At 46.3% G+C, this 20,702-nt stretch overlaps 1 protein-coding gene across 4 annotated transcripts in view; it reads left to right on the top strand.

The window, feature by feature from the left end:
- Window positions 1-20,702, top strand: part of kdm6ba (lysine (K)-specific demethylase 6B, a) — a 97,365-nt gene that overhangs the window by 75,455 nt on the left and 1,208 nt on the right. For 3 of the 4 annotated variants that reach the window (XM_030722579.1, XM_030722582.1, XM_030722581.1), the window contains 19 exons: window positions 9,624-9,710; window positions 11,475-11,596; window positions 11,842-11,965; window positions 12,141-12,236; window positions 12,358-12,637; window positions 12,769-12,846; window positions 13,043-13,213; window positions 13,369-13,548; window positions 13,762-14,328; window positions 14,504-18,060; window positions 18,231-18,357; window positions 18,536-18,641; window positions 18,774-18,979; window positions 19,228-19,328; window positions 19,426-19,494; window positions 19,625-19,773; window positions 19,890-20,004; window positions 20,172-20,359; window positions 20,482-20,623. In XM_030722579.1, coding sequence (XP_030578439.1) covers window positions 11,847-11,965; window positions 12,141-12,236; window positions 12,358-12,637; window positions 12,769-12,846; window positions 13,043-13,213; window positions 13,369-13,548; window positions 13,762-14,328; window positions 14,504-18,060; window positions 18,231-18,357; window positions 18,536-18,641; window positions 18,774-18,979; window positions 19,228-19,328; window positions 19,426-19,494; window positions 19,625-19,773; window positions 19,890-20,004; window positions 20,172-20,359; window positions 20,482-20,623 — 6,251 coding nt within the window. In that variant the 5' untranslated portion in view covers window positions 9,624-9,710; window positions 11,475-11,596; window positions 11,842-11,846. Of the gene's footprint in view, window positions 1-912; window positions 1,287-9,623; window positions 9,711-11,474; window positions 11,597-11,841; window positions 11,966-12,140; window positions 12,237-12,357; window positions 12,638-12,768; window positions 12,847-13,042; window positions 13,214-13,368; window positions 13,549-13,761; window positions 14,329-14,503; window positions 18,061-18,230; window positions 18,358-18,535; window positions 18,642-18,773; window positions 18,980-19,227; window positions 19,329-19,425; window positions 19,495-19,624; window positions 19,774-19,889; window positions 20,005-20,171; window positions 20,360-20,481; window positions 20,624-20,702 lie in introns of those variants that run through there. The other variant, XM_030722580.1, reaches the window with a different exon arrangement.

Consider the following 20,702-nt stretch of genomic DNA (forward strand, 5'->3'; position numbering starts at 1 on the left):
TGAGGGATATTTTTCTTGGCACGGGCTGGTCCAGCCTGGTACTAGCAAGATGTACCTAATTAAGTGGCCAGTAAGTGTGTCCCTCATGAAAAAATAACTACAGGCACTTCTTTTAAGTAGTCACAGATGGCATTATTGGTGTATAACAGTTTTACTAATATTTTTTAGATATTTTGTAAGCTACTAGGGCAACTTCTGGATGGATAAAAGGCGTCAGAATTCGCATTGCCTCATCAATATGACCACTTACACTGAACAGTTACATAAGTTCTAACCAAATCCCACTAATTAAGAGTTTATTGAGCATTTATTAATGTTGATCATCTTTGTAACTGTGTTATTAATAAATAGTGGGTGATTGTTCAGTCAGAACTAAAATATGAAGGTGGCAAATAATCATATTTCAAGTATGAATTGGCCAAAGTGCCTTCTAGCTGGGTTGAGGGCAGGCTGCATCATTTTAGAAAACCGTTCAGGCTAATTTAGAGACATTGTGTCGTTTCTGTTTTTCAATATGCCAAAAAAAAAAAAAAAAAAAAAGCAATCGTATTATTGATGTACTATAAGTCCAAGGCAGAGGCAAAATATACTCAGCCTATGACACTATAGTCTTTGTCTTCCTGTGGTAATATGAAGTCAAGGGCGCTTCCTCATCCAAAAATAGACCGTGGCAGAGAAATACGCTGCCGGCCGTGCCGGAGTCCAACAGTTAGTCACGAGTCTGCCTGGAAAAATCCTTTAGAGTTAAAAATAAAAAAGTACAAATGGATAAATAAACGGCCCGGTACCGGCAGTCGGGTCTAACGCGTGTCTGCCTTGGGATTCCGGGGGCGGGGGTGACGTCACGTTTGCGGAGTGTGCGTTTCTCTTTAAACACAGCTCAGTGCAATACGATCCCTGCCTGACTGCTTCTGTGTGAGAGGAGCTGGACGCGGAGAAACACGGAGACCCAAACGAGCGGAGCCGTCGCTTGACAGCAGAGACAGCCATCAGACGGAATCCAAATCAGAATATAGAGGAGCGAGCCCATCGCGGACATCAGAGAGCCTCTCCTGCCGTCAGGAGCTCGAGTTTCATGGTTATTTGGAGAGGAAGCGACGCAGACCAACAGGGATTATAGGACCGTAGCAGCTCAGCGCTCCGCCGGCTGCTCGAATTTCTCTGCACGCTTCAAAATACAAAGACTTTGAAGGCTACTGTGACTGACACCGAGGACCCGGAATATTATTTCATTCAGGAATTTATTTGACTTCTGTAGCGACTTGTTTGAAACTCCTGTGTGACCGGTGAGTGCCGGGGCTGCTGAGGGGGAAATTTAAAAGTCCAGGCGACTTTGTTTTGGTTGTAATGAGGGGGGGGTGGGAATGAAAAGAGAGTTTTTACTGTGATGTGTCCTCGTGTAGCCTACCGAGGTTTCACTTCATAGGCAAACAGGCTGTACAATACCTGCAGTATCGGTTATTGATTGATTCATTCAGAACAGTGAGCGGATTATCGGAACTTGCTGAGTGTAACCCTCGATCGTGTGTGATCGATGAGGCGGGGGAATTTCGCTGTGTTTTCTCAACCACAAGTGGCTCTTTTTTTTTAATCCCACGCGTGTAAAAGTTGTGTCTCAGTTCGGCGAATTGTTTTTCCTCGTATTCACGTTTGATCATCTTTACCGGACTCGGTTAATCATTTCAGCGCACGTGTGCTTGAGTAATTTCTGCACAATTTGGCAACAGCGTGAATCTGGGGATTCACGGAACCCAGTTCCCCAAATTTTGTCGTAAAGCTGGTCCGTGCGTGTCAACTCAATGACCATAATCTAATCCGTATATTGCTTCGGGACACCCCGAGTCCTAGTTCGGTGCTTGTTGCCCTGAAAACTCATGATCATCCCGTATGTGTGAAAGAGGGAAGGAGAGGTAGAGGACAGAAAACTGCTTGTGCAAGGAGATCTCACGCCATTGTGTGTCTGTGTGTAGGAGTGGGGGGTGGGCAGGATCACTGAGGTCGGCAGCCGTATAAAGTGAATGGATAGCTGCCTCCACAGCACCCTCCAGTCAGTCCTTTCACACACAAAGAGCTGGACTGAAAGGAAGTGATTTGCATCACCTCTCTTATTTTGTGTGTGTGTGTGTGTGTGTGGTGGGGGGGGGGGGGGGGGGGGGTGACCTTTAAGTCTGAGTCTCAGGAGGCAGTTAGTGCTCTAAAGTCTTGTTTTTGTCACCCGGATCAGATGCCTAATTATCACCTTTAGAAACACTGATGCAGAATTACTTGCTGACTTGCGCCTGACCCGTGCGTAAACGTGCGCTTTGGCCACCTTGCAGCAAAATGACCAAAGCAACGAGGCAGAATGAAGTTAACTAGTGTGTGTGTGTGTGTGTGTGTGTAAGTAAACATTTAAAGTATAAGTTATTGCCTGCTCACGTACAGATGTTAAACACGTCTCTGTCACCTGTCAGGAGAAAGCAGTTGATGAGGATTTGTGGCTGGGCATGCCGGTTATTTGTCACTTTATTGCCCGCAATAAATGAGGCCAGATCCAAAAGAGTGGAGTGTGCTGGCAGGGGATCGCTAAGAAAACAAAAACCAATCCCTTTGAAGGTTCACTTCCGATCAAACCGATCGATTGGCATTTAAACAGCGGCGCGTTTTGTCTCACCTTTTCATGTCGGGGGTAGTAAAAAGTTAAAGCTCGCCCCTGACACGCTGTGCCGACTGTGTGCTGGTGCCTTAGCTCAACCCCGCCCCGTTTGTCCCGTGATCTCAATAGGAGTGCGTGTGTGTGTGCGTGTGTATGAATGAACAATCGCCGCCCATTTTACTATAACCTATGACGAAAGAGGGCGAATATTAAAGAGATAAGCACACGTCAGGAGACCGCGATGTGATAATGGAAAGAAAGCTGCTTGCTCAACAATAGTGAGAGTCACGAAACTTAAGGAGGCAGAGTAAATTAGTGGGACTATTCAGCAGTCCCACCCACACCCCTCTCCCTTTTCTCCATGTGCAGCTCTGATCAGGATGTGACTACTTTATTACGACTGTTCCTTTTTACACATGCCTGGCATTAAAATGGGTCAGTAGGTTGGCTTAAAGTGATTACTCAGCTACTCTGCCAGTTGACACCGATCAAACAAAAGCTCTGAGTGTGTGTGTGTGTGTCTGTGTGTGTGTGTCAGTCAGATGGTGGGTGCTGTGCATTGACCGCTTTTGTTAACTGTTGCATATAACAGTTTCAAAGTGAAACTGTTGAGGACAGTAATCGAATGTGTCAGTGAAACATCTGTGTGACACCACAGTGTTGCAACCTTTACAGTAAAGGGTGTAGTTTCTCCAGAGAGCAACGCAGAACGAGAGGGGAGGGGGTATGCAGGACAACATCTGCTCTGCCGACCATCAGTTTGTCAAACACACCCCGACAGTTCAGGCGTTAAATCAGGAGTTCTTCTGTGTGCAGGCTGACACGTTTGTTGGAAAACCAGTTGAGGAATTTCCTTCACTTTGTTTCAACATTTAAAGGAGCACTTTATCCACCCACCCCACCCTTCCATCATGTACAGCAGGAGTTATTGTGCTGTAGCTGATTGCCTGTCCATGTTGTGTTTTAAGAAGTGCACGCTGATAAGGATTTAAAGACTAAAGGATGAGGGTTCTTAGACTTTGCCACGGACCAGCTGACGGCAATATCTTAGCCAGGCAGCCGTGCCTTAAGAGAAGGCCTGCTGTGGATCAAGGTCTGTCAAAATGAGGACCAGGGCCCAAAAACAACAACCATACTGTCTTCTTTAGAGTCCAGCATATGGTAAAAGTTATTCTGTAGTTCTGCCTCTGTAGGGTATGAAAGAGAGGTAAAAAAAAAAAAAATTATTTGGTAAAAAGAGTAAGATCAAATTTAAGATTTAAATTAGGCAAAATTACAATAATTGGCCATAAAACAGCACAAAAACAGAATATAGACAACCAAGTGTGCTAAATGTGCACACCAACGGCACTTTATGGACGATAATTGGTGTTCTAGCTTTGAAATATGGCGTAGTAGTTAAAATTCATCTGTCACTAACATGTATGGATGAATCCATTATCCATACTACTTCTTTCTCATTAGTTTCTACAAACCAGCAGGGCTCCGCTATGTCACCGGCCAAATGAAAACCACGGACATCAATCATCCTCTCGCGTTGGTCGTTTATATTATCCTGCGATGTGATCTGAGGATGCTAAGGAAAAACAGATCCTCGGTATAACACACGTCGCAATCTGAGTAGTGAATTGAAATGTGAGTGTTTCACATGAGCAGGCAGGGCTTCAGATGCAACATACTGCTGTGAAACATGGCAGCATTCACTGGAGAGTCAAAAACGAGAGAGAGAGAGAGAGAATTCTCACCACAGGGTTTAATGCAGTGACTACAGCATTGTCTGAGAGTACGGGGGTATTTATATTCTGCTAGTATTTTAAACCTAGTGAGAGTGAGGTGAAAGTTTTCCCACTGAGTTCAGTTTCTGTTATCTCTGGCAAATTGCCATCAACGATGATGCCACAGTGGAAGGGATGTGTTTAAACCTACAGTGTGTGTGTGTGTGTGTGTGTGTGTGACTCACAGCTAAAGTTAAACAGACTCTCACACCTTGGAAAGAATTTTCTTCCTTCCTTTGGTACCTCCCCTCACCTCCTGTGACTGCATTTACCCACGTCCACCACGCTGGGAGAATAAATCATAAGTCAGCCGGTGAGTAGGGAGAGATTCGTGAAAGAAGGGGGGGGGGCACCACCCCCCCCCCCAAAAAAAAAAAACAAAAACGCCACCACAGGATCAGCAGCTGTGGTATTTGGACAATCTGTAAACAGGCCTTGGATGTTCTCTGGTCTAAATGAACGAACGTCATAACAAAGCTGCTCTGCCTGTGTCACAGTTGTTCTGATAAAGTCAAAATGATCGTAATTACACCCACTGTAAAAACAACGGCGCACTGACCATCTGCACACATGCTGTCATTATCTCGGATTGGCTATAGCTATCTCTCTTTTCTCACACACGCACACACACACACACACACACACACACACGTTGCTGAGTGTTGCTCACATACACAGACTGCCAATGAAACATAATGTGAGTCTAGGGAGGAAGAGGAAGGGGATGGTGTGAGGTTAGCCTGCCCTGTGTTTCAGGAAACATGTTGATTAGTAAAGACCTCTCATAAACCCTGTTATGAATTCCTCCCTCTGTCTATCTCAAGCTCTCCAGCTTATTTTAATAACTGTTGGTGAAGACGCGGCCAGTTCCCCTGGTAACTGTTACCAAGGAAGCAGTCTCTAGTCCTGTTTAGTATATTTCTGAGTGCCTGTGTGTGTGTGTGTGTGTGTGTGTGTGTGTGTGTGTGTGTGTGTGTGTGTGTGTGTGTGTGTGTGTGTGTGTGTGTGTGTTAGCCCTGGATGTGGAATAGAAGCACCTGGAGAATGAGGGAGGGGGAATTTTTTCACTTGAGCCCGTTTTTCCTCTGAAAAATGGGAGCGTGCAGTTCTGTTTGTCCAGAGCTTTTCTTAGATTTGTTATTGTAAACTGTCACTCGGAGAAGCAAAAAAAAAAAGAAAAAAAAGGAAAAGTCGGGGGACTTTTGAGGTTGTTCGTGTGTGAAAATCGAGAGCGCTGATCATCAAGCTGCTGTCACTGAAGATTTCGGCTTTGTCCTCCATCCTTCAGAGGTTGTGTTGAGTCATCCACCCATTTTTTTCGATTCAGGCAGGCACATAAGCTTTGGGTCGGTGAAGAAATGTAGACTGGCGTTTCCTCCGAAACTTAAGAGTTTCTGTGAAAATGAAGCAGAAAAGTACAAGACGCGCGCGCACACACACACATACACACACACACACACACTACCCCATCATCTGTTTGTCACTCACTTTTACCAGAAGCTTGAGAGTGCAAGCAAGGCTTTTCACTTAAGCAGCAGAGCAAATGGCTTTCCAAGTCAACTTATGTCGCTTGTTTTTGTTGAAGTAGCTGGTGTGAGTCATGAGTTGGACACACGTGCCGTCACACAGGATGACTGTGTGTCTGGGGTGTATTTTTAGGAGCTCGCAGTGGTGAACTTGACCCTGCTTATTTAACATCTGCAGAGGCTCATATTAGTCACATAACGATGTGTTTTTTAATACAGTCATTCATTGCAAACACCCTAAAACGCACATAGTTATCTTTTTAACAGGAAGCCTCAAAAACTAAAAAAAACCTTTCCCCAAAGCTCCATTTTCTCCCTTACACATTCATACACACCCCCCTCAGGGAGGCCCACTTCCTGTGTCTGACGAGAGTTTCCTCTCCCCTCAGAGCTCTGTTCCTCTTCTCTTTAACGTCACACACGCACAACTGCATCTGGTCTCTTTGTATGAACTGTGTACCACTGTAACCCATGTTGTCCGTCGAAGCCCAGATGTCACAGTGGTGTGCAGGAAAATAAAGGGGCCTCCTGTTTTTCCCTTTTCTTTTTTAAACCTACAGCTACACACTCCCTGTGCAATTTTTGTGCTTCTTTTTCCCCACAAAGATAAAAATGTAGTCTAACTGTAATCAACTCTCTATCTTCTGACTGTGGTCAAGCCAGCTGTTAGGACCACCTAAATTAATGGAAAAGGTAGTGGTGAGGGGCCACTGACAGCCAAAACAAGATAATGATTAGTTTGTGGTTGCTGCTAACCTGAACTGTTTAAATTAGAAGCAACATCAAACCAACAGTTTGAATATGAAGACTTTAGGATCTCCCTCCGCAGATGTTTTACTGCCTCCTGTCACGGCCTGAATGTTGCGCAGATGTGCGGCCCTACGCGCAAGCTAGAATGAGACAAAGGGAAGCAAATATGAGCTGGGCTTTGTTAAAAGCCGGCTGCTGTGCGCAGGGAGCGAGTAAAGGGTTAGGCCGGCGCTGTATTTTCCAGATCAAGAGTTGTGTTGTTGAGAAAATTGTCCCATCACAGAGGTAAAGATCCTGCTGTGTTTATGCGGAGCCAAGTTTACGCGTGCCATGTCCTCAGCTGAACTACACTGGCTTGTATGTGCTGGCTGGCACATCATCTTCTAATTCTGTGTGCGTGTAAGGATGCAGACGTGATAAAGTTAGCCCACATCATCATCTTGGAACAGCACGCACTGACGTTAGTGCGCACACAAACAGATAAATACACACGTACACGCATACACAGGGAGCCTGGCAACAAGGCGGGGGAGGATGGATGCAGGGGTGGGCTGGCTGTGTGTGTGAGTGTGTGTGTGAGTGAGACAGAGGGAGAGAGAGAGATAAAGAGAGAGAGTGAAATGCATGGTGTTTCCTCCAGAACACGATCTCTATCTGGGACTGATTATGTAATGGCCAAATAGAGTAGAAAGGCTGAAGCAGGAAGGAACACGACAGAGAGAGAAGACTATGCCGCCATGCTTGACCAGAGACCGACTGCTGCTGAGTTCTTTCCGAGCTCTATTTTTCATTATCTGCTCCTTCTCCCAGTTTTATCTGGTGATTTCCTATCAGAATGGCTGCACGTTGAATTTACTTGGACAGTAAAATGCCCTCCAGCTGCCTGCCATTACCCCTCAAATTCTTCATTTTCAAAGTTCACATCAGTGGTCATCGTTGATAGTGCTGCTCCGGGGCTCTGTGTAGGCTGTGTTCTCAGCTTTCCTCGGGCAATGCTGATCAACAAAGGAAGATGCAAACAAGTAGACTCTCAATAATTTTGCAGTGTGCGTCGTCACTGCCGTCATGGCCTCACTGCGTTTGTCTGGCTGGGGAACGGCACAGGTTGGCAGGAATGGGTGACGGTGAATAAATAAAGGATATGGCACAGAGACGGACATCTAATTCATTTCAACTCTTTGTTCCCCTTAGCTCTGGTTAGTGACTGAGCAGGCTTTCCTGTGCACAGCCACAAGCCTGTGACTTTGGCTTGTGCCATGAAATTGCTGATTTTGATCCAACATAGAGATTTTTTATTTACTGTCTAGCCTCCTGGCTGTAATGGTTGACAGCCGATGGCACAGAGTTGTCTGCTTGTCAGATATGCCCCCCACACCCCCGGCTGGTATATCGGGGACAATAATTTTCCTAACTATGATAACGAGGGTGTTGACAGGAACAGCTCTTTGATGGCTTGTGTCGGTGGGGTTCAGGGGGGAATTTCGCTTCCACAAGATGCGCTGTCGGGGAATTTCTGATTCAACTATAAATGATGTAATCAGTTGTAACAACTGATAGAATTATCAGCTGAGTATGAGAAGCAGATGTTCTCAGACTACTTTCACTTCTTTTACTGTATCCACCGCAGCAGCATAAGTTTACTGTGGTTAAAGTGAGATCAAATTGAAAGCACAAAGCAATCACACAAACACCTGCAGTATTCTGGGTGCCACTGAGGCTGAAAATTTCAATTTCTAAAAGCGTTTAAGTTTTTAAAAAAATTTTTTTTTTCCTTTCAGCAGCAATACATTCCATTATTGTGAAAAAGGAATAACAGATTAATCAGACTTAATGTTTTCATAGAATTTTCCTCATCATTTCTCTTGAACTTGCGGTTTGGTAGTTTGCTTATCCTCTCGGCTATGAAACCCCATCAGCTCATCAGCACATCCTGTTTGTATATCTAAACACGCATACACACGTACTGACTACCCAAGCGCCACCCTGCTAAGGAAGCAGAAATGACATCACACGGTCCGAGAAATTCCCGCTGTTGTTAATGATTCAGTGGTGCAGAAACGCCCCCGGTCACCTGACTGTAAGTGGTGTCCCAGAGGGGCGGAGTTTAGGGTCAGCGGTTTGGGGTAAGCCCTCTTCCAGAGGAGCTGAGTCATCGGGGGTTCCCCAAAAAATAAATTGTGTAATGTTCGTATTCACTCTCACTGCTTCTCCTCTCCTACACCGTACTCTTACCCATAGGTGCTATAACCACATTTCATCACTTTGGTGTAATCTGATAGAACCGAAGCTGCTCCTGAGCAAGTTTCTGCCATCTGCGTGTTTAGTATCTAATTTCAGAGTACTGAGTTTCTCACACTGTGCTGCTAGAGTAGCTGTGAGTAATGTGATAGCCAGGATAGAGGACTGTTTGGTCACACACACACCCTCTATAAAAGTAGTAATTACAACCCGGTCACTGTGTCCCCATTTGCACTCAAAAGTTACAGTTGGATCTTTTGCTGGATTTCTCTTTCGGTTTGTCTTCCTTCTAATTTAAACCTCTCTTGTTGTCATATCTTCCCTCTCGTCTTTCACCGCAATGCAGTTTTACTACGTTTCACTAGAACTACATTTTCCATGCGATGATTGGTCCGAGTTTATGGGGTTTTTTTCTGGTTCCACTTGCTCGTTAAGCTGCACAGTCCCCATCACTCCCACTGCGTTACCTTCCCATGCATCACCTGAACAGTGAGGGGGAAACCAGGAGGGGATGCAGGTGGTGATGAGTAGCAGCAGGATAAAGAGCTTTTCAGTTGACTCTGAAAGAAAAAGCTCACCGTGACTGCGTGCCCCATGCCTGGAGACTGAGACGCTAACTCAGAGTATTGTTTACTGGCATCATGCTGTTGATGTTTTCTTCCTGACATATTGACATTTTTCCCCTTCTCTGTGTTTCAGGATTGAGGAGACCCCAAAGAAATGATTGGCAGCTGAAGCTGAGACTTAAAACAACTGTGAATCAATAACTTGGTGCTACTCTAAAAGGTACGCTCAGCATGAGTGTTTGTATCAGTTTCCTTTAAAGCATGTTGAGCGCAGTCTTGACAGTTAATGTCAGCCTATCTTCACATAGCAGCAACGTCTGGTGGAGGATGACCCCCCCCCCGGGCTGAAGGGTGGTGATACAGAGGGTGGTGTACATGTGTCAGTGAACAGCAACCCTTCTCACAAGCTAAAAGTGTACAGTGTTTGAAGTATCCTCTACTGGGCTTTATATAGAGCCAGTGTTAGTGGGAGGGAGAAAGGAAGGGAAGATGAACTGGTGGGATGAAGTACTGCGTATGTCCAGAGCTAATTCTGGAAAGCTAGTGGAACAGTGCTATGCTGAGCAAAGCCAGTGAATCATAACCTCCGTGTGCATGTCTGTTACTCTCCTACTGATGAATTATGCAGCACATTTCAGTGTTAGCGCTGTCATTCATTTCTTTATCACCTTTGGAGCAGCGGTTTATGGAACACCTTTCTAATTATGTCACGCCCCAGACAGGGACAGAAATCAAAAATGGTTGTCATCATCTTTATATTTATGACATTACATTATAATGATATCATATTGTATGTAATGACGAAGATCAATCAGGATGTTCTTTCTGAAGGATTCATCTCATGTTAAGCAGAAGACAAAATGAGGATTTTAAATGATTTACAGTTACATGTTGGGAACAACAGCGTAGGTTTTTTTTTTTGTGAGGCTAGTTTTTAACAGCAGTCATGATTGTGTAGGTTTAACCGTCCCTCTCGGGTTTTGTCTTGGGTCTCTTTTGTTGTCAGTATTGAGTCTCTGTACTTTGAAACACAGAGTTCTTCTTTTATCCCGACACCTTCTGCCTTTTGTGTCTTGTGCGTCCGGTGTTTCAGAAAGCAGGGAGGGGAGAGAGTTATCTCTTAGCTTCTTTCATGTTTTTCCCTCGACCAGTTTCCTTTGTGTTATTTGTATGTGTCTGTGTGTGTTTGTGGGAAGGTGTGTGGGCGTTTTCATGGCACCATTCCCACTCTCCACTCCACCTCCCTCTATCCCTTCCCTCTTCTCCTTAATCTATCCTTCCATCCTGTTCAGACCGTCTGTCGCTGCTGCCCCCCTCTTCCTCTTCATCACGCCTGCCGTAATGAGATTAAACCTTAGTGTATCTACTTGGCGATGCACACACTTTATACACACTCTTCAGTATACACACACACACACACACACACAATGCTGCAGTACACACGCAATCATCCACTTAAAAGAGGGCACACTATTTTCTCTCATGCACTAAAACAGCACAGGCCTGACACCATCATGCAGCTTGCACACTTGGACCGCTTCCACTTGCATCGCTTCCAACATCACTCACTTGGCATGAGACCAAGGCCTCTCACTCTTAGTCTTTTCCCTCTGTCTCTGGCTATCAGGAGGCTCATGGTAAGGATTACAGTAACCCCAGGTTTGTCCTCAGAGGTGAGCTCCCCACTGGGCCATCTGGGCTTCAGAAATAATCGGATTCTGCACTGACTAGCTTACTGTTGCCTCCTACAGGCTGACTGATGCATGGCAGCCAGCAAAAGAAGTCATAAATGTAACTTTCTTCCAAAAATGTACTTGACAGAAGCAGAGGACATGCTGCTCATGTCTGTCTCTCTCTCACTCACACACACACATACACACACACAGAGTCTACATAACAACAGGAGAGCCTGATGACATATTTTTGGATTTTTAAGTGTCTGACTTCTCCTCAAAATGATTCTCTTGTTCCTCTGTTTCTGCAGCCAACTGGCTTTTAGGCTCCTGGTGCTGAAGACAGAGGTGTCAGACGTTACACATATTTTCAGTGTTGGAGTGAGGCCCTCTCTGAGCTGCAGTGGAGGGCTTCACAGATACAGCTAGTCTGGTAAGTGCTCTTGTTGATGCAGCAAGGAATTTAATAGGGGTCTCACAAATCCAACACGAGGGCTACAAACTATGATGGTTCTTTTATAAAAATTCAAAACACACTGACTGGATGTGGTATTTGTATAATCTGCGTCATAAAATTATGACCAAAACATGACGGGTGCTGTTTGTCCAAAAGTGTTTACCTTCATGTCTCTACGCGTATCTGTGTGTTAATTATATGATTGTCAAACTAACTTGCAGGCTGGATGCATCACGCAGTAGAGCAGTTTGGCGGGCGAGGCACACGGGATTCCTTCCCTCTGGACGAACTCAACCGGGGGCCATGGCCTCCCGTGGGCGGCCGCGCCTGGCAGCCACCTGCCAGGTCTGTGCTCATGACAACACAACACAAAATTTTGCAAACTTCTTTGCTAACACTAATCCGTCAGGTTTAAACCTGCAGTTAGAACTCAACTAAAGTCTCAAAGCTCAGATGTGCTCAAAAGCCTTGCTGCAAAATATCTGAATCTGAATAAAACCTGTATGCTGTCTCTCATCAGGTGTTCACCTGCAATGAACCAACACCAGCTACTTCCCCATCTACCTCCAGGACCTATGGGTGGGTTAAACCATCACAACAAATATTTCAGTAATGGGTAAGTCATGAACAGAGACATCAGTGGCACACCTACATCTAAAATGCAATAGATAAATCTTTTTTTTTTTTTTCTTCTTTTTGTTCATTATATTGTTTAACTCTTGTGCTTTATACTCCAGGCCCATGCGAGGAGGTGAAAAGCTTGATCTCCCGCAGGCAATGCTGCCAGCTCTACAGAGGGAGCAGCAGAGACCTCCTCACCATCTTCATCCTCCACCTCACCACAGAGCATGGGATCTAGGCCAGATATATGAATCCCACCTTCCTCCTCGAGGACATCCTGTCGTGCCCCTGCCCAACGATCTCTCACTTCGTCTCCATAATGGAGGTTATACAGGAAGCAGCGGACCTCCGCCTAACCCCCATTTCCCCTCCAGAGTGCCAAACCAGCTGCTGAAGGTGAGAACAATGCTACAGTGCTATTTTATGTCAGGGTTTTACACTGGAGTTAAATAACTGATGAACAAGAAAAAAAAAATTTAAAAATTCACTGTTCATGGTTTCTTTGTTGGATTTCCTATCTACTTTAGTTTGGGGGTCCTCAGGAGCAGAATGTTCCCCGGGGTCCGCCATTGCTGGGAGATGACTTGTGGGCTCAGGTGCACCAGGTAGGAGTTCTTTAATTGGCTGGGATCATGTTTCATCATCCATAAAAACACCTGGCAGTTCCTGTTCAGACCAATAAAACAAATTCCAGTCAAAGCTACTTTACCTGAGCTTCCTCTGAATATTTTGACCAAGGAATTCTTTGGATGTCGTCTTCATCTGCAGTAACAAAGATCCTCTTTATTTTTTTGTTCACAGCAGAGGGCCTACCCAGGGAAGATGCTAGGTGGTCAGCTAAAGCGACCAGGCCCTCCACTGGGAGAGCATTCTGTTATTCAACACACACCTCCACCGTCGCTGCACCCACCCTCCCAGCCTACAGCAGAGGAGTGTCCCAGCCCCAGCAAGAGGAAAAAGAGTTCAGATCAGGTATTGGACAGTCACAAATATATTTTTTTTTCTTGCAGTACCAAAACGGCCTGAGTGAGTGTCAATTCGCAACCTCAGTTCTTTTTATTTCCCCTTCTTTGTGTTTCTCAGATCTTTGAGTAGTAAAATATTGTAATGTGTTTTTCCCTGTGCAGGTATCCCACCCTGGGCTACAACGTTTCCCTAGCGCTGGCCAATCTTTGTCACAGCAGCAGTCGTCTGTTCAACACCGCCCTCCAAAGCCTCACTTCTGGAACCCCCTTCACAAGGACAACAGTGTTCCCTGGCAGCCACAAACCTCCGAGCGCAAGAACCCACAATCGCAGGAGTTCCAGGTCTGAACAGGAACAAAAATCTCTCTTCATTAGATCCATGGTTAATATTTTAATTGACTAACATCAGTGGGTACTGTTTGCTGTGCTTGAAATAACATCTGGGCCAAAGGTGGTTTCATGTTAAGCAAAGCGGTTATCAGATTCTTTGTATGTTACTCTAATCATCCTGTTTTTTTTATTTTCTCTTCTTGCTCTTATTCTGTGGGTCAACAGGAAACTAACAAACAAGGTATGGGCAGCTACACCCAAAAGTCCTCTCCTGCCTCTTTGACCCCTTCCAACCTCTCTCCTTCACCCAAGTCTCCTCCGGGAAGCTACAACCAGGGATGTGCTCCTCACCTTCAGAAAGACAAGTTACAACCTCAGGCTGTAAACCATCAGTCCCCTCACTCCTCCTACCCCAGTCCCAGCTCCAAACCGGAGAACGCTCCACCATGCCAGGCTAAAGAGACTCGTGGTCCTCAGATGCAGAGAGGCCCTCTCATCGGGGGCCAAGGTGGCAGCCAAGCTACCTCTCGTACAGCATCGACTCCAACCAGGGGAGACCGAGATCATCACCTACATGCCCAGTCATCACCAGCAAACGTTTCTGCAACCAGCAGCAACGACAGCAGCAGCAACAGCAGTGTGCCTTACAGCCACTTCCAGCCTCATCCAGGGCTGGGCCACCAGGGTCCTCCTCCACCGCCTCAAGCCAGCAGCACCTCAGTACCTCAGCAACAGCAAGGCGATCCCCGTGAGGCCTGGAGATATCAGAACCGGTCCAGGAATCACTCCCTGGTGAGTTCAGGTTATTTATGCATTAGTTTGTTTGAACCATGTTTATATTAGTTTGATCTACTGCAATGAGTTAATTTAATAAAGAGCAGCAGCACCATGCAGGCACATAAACTATGTATGCAGTTGTTTTGTGATCACTATTCCATTAAGTGATTGAAAAATTCTGCTTCTCCAGGAATCAGGCACCTATAGACCTCCAGGTCTGCTACCTCAGTGCCAGCAGAGCCACAATCAGGTCGTGGATAGTCGGCTTCCAGGTTCCTCCCACCGTCAGAGTCACGTCAGCCCTCCCCTGCCACCAACTAACTCCACTCCAACACCTGTCATTACAACCAATCCTCCCATGTCCCAGGCCCCCTGCTCTGTCCGCCGCCATAGCAATAGCAGCAGCTCTAATAGTGTTGCTATGGCTGGTGCCTCCACAGTGACCACATCACCCCCTGCTGGCTGCTCTGCGAACATTGGCAGTAGCAGTAGTTGGCAAAGAGGAAGGGAGCCAGTACCCCAGACCTCTACCAGTGCTGTCACTGGCCCCCAATCTCACAGGGATGCTCTGCAGCAGCCAGGCAATCACCGAGGCCCAGCTCCCACTGCAAGCCAGTCTCACCAACAGGGAGATACTAAGTCTCAGCATATGAAGGGGAAGATGGCATACTATGCTCAGGCTCAACTGGAAAAACCTCCTCCATTTTCCTCCTCATCTTCTCTATTCTCCTCAGGGCACCACAGGGCAGGGGACAGTGTGATTACAAGCACAGTTTCAAATCCACTTTCTAGCTCTCCTATTACTTACTGCCCAGTTTCTCACTCCACAGTCAGCTCTGCGCCTCAACCATCCAGCCCAGCTCGCCCCTCCAAACATATATTCTCTCATTCACAAACTCCAGCTTCTGTCCCGCAGTCCATTGAAGAGGCTCTCGATAAACTCGATGCTGAGCTACAGGGACACATGCAGGCTGAGGAAAAGAGGAAGAGAGACAGAGAGGAGCAAGAAAGAAAAAGAAAAGAAGAGCGAGAATGGCGGGAAAGGGGAATACGACGAAAACAGGAAGAGGAGAGGAAGAGGATAGAGCTGGAAAAGAAGGAAGAGGAGAGGAAAAGAGAACTGGTGAAACAAGAGAAGGAGAAGAGGAGAAGAGAATGGGAGAGGCAAGAGCAGGAGAGAAGGCAGGAAGAAGAGAGGAAGAGAATAGAAGTGGAGAGACTGGAGAAAGAGAGGAAAAAGAGAGAGTGGGAGAAGCAAGAAGAGGAGAGGAAAAGGAGAGAATGGGAGAAGGAACGGGAAAGGAAAAGGAGAGAGTGGGAGAAGCAAGAGGAGGAGAGGAGGAGGAGGAGGGAAGCAGAGAAGCAGGAGCAGGAGAGAATGAAAAGAGAACTGCAGAGGGAGGAGGAAGAAAATAAAAAACAAAAAGAGTTGGAGAGGAAAGAGGAAGAGAAAATAAGGATGGAGAGAAGTAGAGAGGACAAACTGTGCAGTGCAAAAGGAAAAGAGCAGACTGCTATTGAAAATCTGGAAAGGCTGCTTTCTGAAAACTCTTCCCCAGTGCCCCCACCTCCTCCCCTCTCTTCTATTACTGCATCTCCTTCAGGTCCATCTCTCCCCAGCTCTCAGGCTTCTCCTCCCTACCCCTGGCTAAGCCGTGGTGGTTTACTCCCCTGCCAACCAGGTCAGACACTCACGGCTGCTACTCATGTAGAAAGGCTGCGGCCTCCTCCTCTCACACCTCAGACGGACTATGCCAGAGAAAAGCAAAGGCAGAGGGAGATGTGGAGTAACAATGGCGGAACGACATTCAGCCCTTCTTCAACAAACAATACCTCAGGAATGAACCAGCCGGTATACCCCAGCAAGCCTCCGGCAATGCAAGCTGCACCCAACCAATCCAAAGACCCAGCCAGGGAGAGAGACTGCGGCCAGCACTCGCTCCCTACGGTGGCACTAAGAGAGCCCCCTAAACTGTATCACGCTTTTTCTAGAGAAAACCTTCCAGCTCTATCCTCCACCTCCACCAGGGGAATCCTCAATAAGCAGGTGACAGGAGGCAATTTGGACATTGCCAGCAGCTGCAGCACCGACTCTGACAGTGCTCAGTTTGAGGAGGAGTCCTCTGAGTCCACGCTGCTTCCTGATGGTCTGGCTAACATTATGGCGATGCTGGATGAATCTATCAAAAAGGAAGAGGAGATGTATAGCAGTGAGAAGAATGGGCCTGCAGGTCTCATTGGCACCTTTTCTCCCAGTGCTGAGCCCAACAAGAGCTATCTCTGTGCCCCAGACTTAGTTCCAGCAACAAAACATCAGCCCAGTCACGAAGACCGATCCAATGCCAGTCCTCCTGTCCTTAGCCGCCAAGGTTCTCTGGCATCCCCTTGCAGCCGAACATCTTCTCTCAACGAGGACGACGAAGACTATCTTAAACCTTCTCCAAATGTTCCTATGAATCCTAAGCAGTCCGTGGACATGGCAGTGGGAGTAGGGAACACCAATTACCGCCACAGTGACTTGGCTAAACTTTATGGTCTACCTGAACAGACTAAAAGTGATGCTGATGAGGAGGATGATGCTGATGATGATGATGATGAAGAGGATTCCGAGGCCCCGTCTTGTTCTCCACCACCCCAAAGACCACACCTCCATCAGACGGGTGTTAATAGCGCGTTCAAGTTTCAAGCAACAGTCCCACAGAGCCAGAAGTACACCTACCGTGGCGGACCTTTTGGGAGACCTCCTCCATCGGCTCTAGTTGGGGTCAAATATTCCTCTTCACTGTCACTGGGCCCCGATATCTGCTGCCAACAGCAAAGCAGTTCCCCCACATCAGATTCAACGAATCCACCGTTCAGTCCTGCCGTTCCACCCATGAAGTCCTCTCCTCGTTCTCTGCTGGAAGATAAGAAGCTGAAATTAGAGGACTCTGATGTCTGGACAGATGAAGGAGAATCAGAGGGAAGTGTGACCTCTATTAAAAAGAAAAGCATTCCCACTATAAAGCCTATTAGGGCAATAAAGGAGGAGCAAGAGCTGACAACCATCTCTGAATCTTCTTTGGCAGAGTTGGGCAAGAGCTGCGAGGTCATGCTTAGCCGACAGTCACTTCATTACAAGAACTCCCATGAAAAACGTGACGACCAAGGTAAAATGGGAAGCAGACACAAACTTGAGAAAGTAAGGGAACACAGGGAGAAAGGCAGAAGCAGAGACAGACAGAGGGACAAAGAAAAGAAGAGAAGGCATGGTCACAGCAGCAGCAGAAAGCATGACGACAGGAAAGAAAAGAAAAAGCACAGAGACAAAAAATATTCCTCATCATCCACCCACTGCAGTTCCAGCCACAAGCGACACAAGGATGGCAAAGGCCATAAAGAGAAAGACCGCAGAATCCTGAGCGATCTCAATCTCCAGAGGAAGGAGGGCTCGGAGAAAACTTTTGGTCAATATGAAACAGAAAAAAAGAAATGCAAGGAAGCATCCGGCACGAGCTCCACCAGCGAAGGGGAGCGCGGATCTTCCGAGCACAAAAAAGGCGAATCTGGGTCTTCGTTAGGTTCTATGGATTTAATGAAATTGAAGGCATTGTCAGATGGGCCGCCAAAAGAGCTGAAGATTCGCCTGATCAAAGTGGAGAGCGGCGACAGGGAGACGTTCATTGCCTCCGAGGTGGAGGAAAAGAGGATTCCACTGAAGGACATTAGCATCAAGAACACTGCGAGTGAGATTATCCGATCCTGCAAGTAAGTGCACTGCAGAGGAGGGTCTTTAAAAAAGGGAAAAAAAATTTCATGTAATGTTTCACTAGTATTGTATGTCTATACTGTATGTCATTACAATTAGTTATTTGAATTAACCCATTAGAAAATGTTTGCATCTATCAACCTTTTGCCTTTTCCCCCCTCCCCTCTAGGGCAGCCAGAATCAAAGGGAAATTTAAAGAATCATACTTGCTGCCGGCCTTCTGTGTAAAACCCATCTTACCCACCGAGGAACTCATTCCCAGAGAGAAACTCAACCCTCCTACACCCAGCATATATGTACGTCACTATGTTTCTAACACACCCGCTTTTACATAAATTCTGTCATGCTTGCTCACATGGGTCTTCCATACATGTAATACAGAAAACAACATGGGCAATTTGGGAAGTGACATTCCTATTTAGATTTATTACGCACAAAAGCGATTTTACAACGTGGTTATGTTCTCCTTTGCAGTTGGAGAGTAAGAGGGATGCCTTCTCCCCTGTCCTGCTGCAGTTCTGTACAGACGCCAAGAATCCCGTTACTGTCATCAGAGGACTAGCTGGATCTTTACGACTCAGTAAGCTTCCAGTGACTCATGTGCTACTAAATATAATGAAACAGCTCTCGAGTAAACTGCCCCAAATTTGATGAGTGAAAGAAAAAGGATCTCAAAAGCGCATATGTAATTTTGCCTTCTAAATGTTTTCAGACCTCGGGCTCTTTTCTACAAAATCCCTGGTGGAAGCCAATGCCGATCAGATGGTGGAGGTGAGGACTCAAGTGCAGCAACCTGCCGATGAGAACTGGGACCCTAGTGGCACAGGTCAGACGTGGCCCTGTGAGAGCAGCCGCTCCCACACCACCATCGCCAAGTATGCCCAGTACCAGGCCTCCAGCTTCCAGGAGTCTCTCCAGGTACAGAAACTGATACCTGAACTGATAACAGTGGATTTGAAATGTCTTTTATTGAGAGATTCCAAAATAAAACTGGGAAGTTGCACGAGTTTGCAAATACTCACTTCCATGCTCTGACATAGCGAAGACATGGAGAGCTCCATTAGCTCACGTAGATCGTTTTACTCCACTCAAACAAAGTCAGGACTCCCACATGTCTGCATTTTATTTTGTACTTCATCTAATAAACGCGGCGTCTGTATTTTCAGGAGGAGAAAGGCAGTGATGAGGAGGATGATGAAGATGATGAGAAGAAGCCACCCAGTAGTTTGGAGACTCCCAACAAGGACGGCTCTAAAGAAACTTGCAAGTATGTATACTTTTATATAAAACATTTAATCTTAAGTTTTTTTTGGAGGTACTCAAGGGTTTTGTAATTTGTACTAATGATTCAATGTCTTCTTTAGTGGTGAGCAGAAAGCAGTTGGGAAAATCATTAAATTTGGCACCAACATTGATCTCTCTGATCCCAAGAGGTGAGCAGCTTCAACATTACCACCCTAAAACAAGTGCTGTCTGTAGCGAAGGTTGTTTGTACTTCATGCATGTAATACTTGCGCATCACCTAAGAGGACAGCAGAGTTCTGATGTTTTGTCTCTGCTCAGGTGGAAGCCTCAGCTTCAGGAGCTGCAGAAGCTTCCGGCATTTATGCGCGTGTCATCCAGCGGAAACATGCTGAGCCACGTCGGACACACCATCTTAGGCATGAACAGCGTCCAGCTCTACATGAAGGTTCCAGGGAGCCGAACACCAGGTAAAGGACGGGTCACCTAAGTATACAACAGGTGGCACAAGTTACTCTTTAAATGAGGCTCTGACGGCGCTTCGGTCACCGTTAGTGATGCAATATTGTGTGTCCTTACTCGACAGGTCACCAGGAGAATAATAACTTTTGCTCGGTGAACATCAATATTGGCCCCGGAGACTGCGAGTGGTTCTGTGTCCATGACAACTATTGGCAGGCCATCAGTGACTTCTGTGAGAAGTGAGTGGCTGGAGACAGTTTGTATTTACACTGTTATGTGACAGTCTTCTCTTATGTAATACGGTGTTATTACCTTTATACTAATGATGGATGTGCAGGAGTGTAACGGTGAAACTGATTTACAACAGCTGTGCACCTTCTACATGTCTGCCTTTTAATGCTTTCAGGCATGGAGTGGACTACCTCACGGGGTCTTGGTGGCCAGTTTTAGAGGACCTTTATAACGCCAACATCCCAGTGTACCGCTTCATCCAGCGGCCCGGAGACTTGGTGTGGATTAATGCCGGTACTGTTCACTGGGTTCAGGCTGTGGGCTGGTGCAACAATATTGCCTGGAACGTTGGACCCCTGAATGGTAAGAAGTGCACCATCTAGTGGCCAAATGTAAATTAATTCAACAACAGATTTTTAAAAAAAAATTTTTTTGGAAGGTAGTGTTTGTTGTATTCTTCAGTATTGTTTCACGGATATTTACAGGTTACCAGTATCAGCTGGCCCTCGAGAGGTTTGAGTGGAACGAAGTGAAGAAGGTGAAGTCCATTGTCCCCATGATTCATGTTTCCTGGAATGTGGCCCGCACTCTGAAGATCACTGACCCAGACACCTACAAGATGATCAAGTAAGTACAGTTGGTTTTATTACTTGCGCACCAAAGTTCAGACACTTGTTCGGTAGCACAGACTGAGTGTCTGTTCTGA

This window comes from Archocentrus centrarchus, assembly GCF_007364275.1.
Source record: "Archocentrus centrarchus isolate MPI-CPG fArcCen1 chromosome 18 unlocalized genomic scaffold, fArcCen1 scaffold_23_ctg1, whole genome shotgun sequence".
Taxonomy (NCBI): domain Eukaryota; kingdom Metazoa; phylum Chordata; class Actinopteri; order Cichliformes; family Cichlidae; genus Archocentrus; species Archocentrus centrarchus.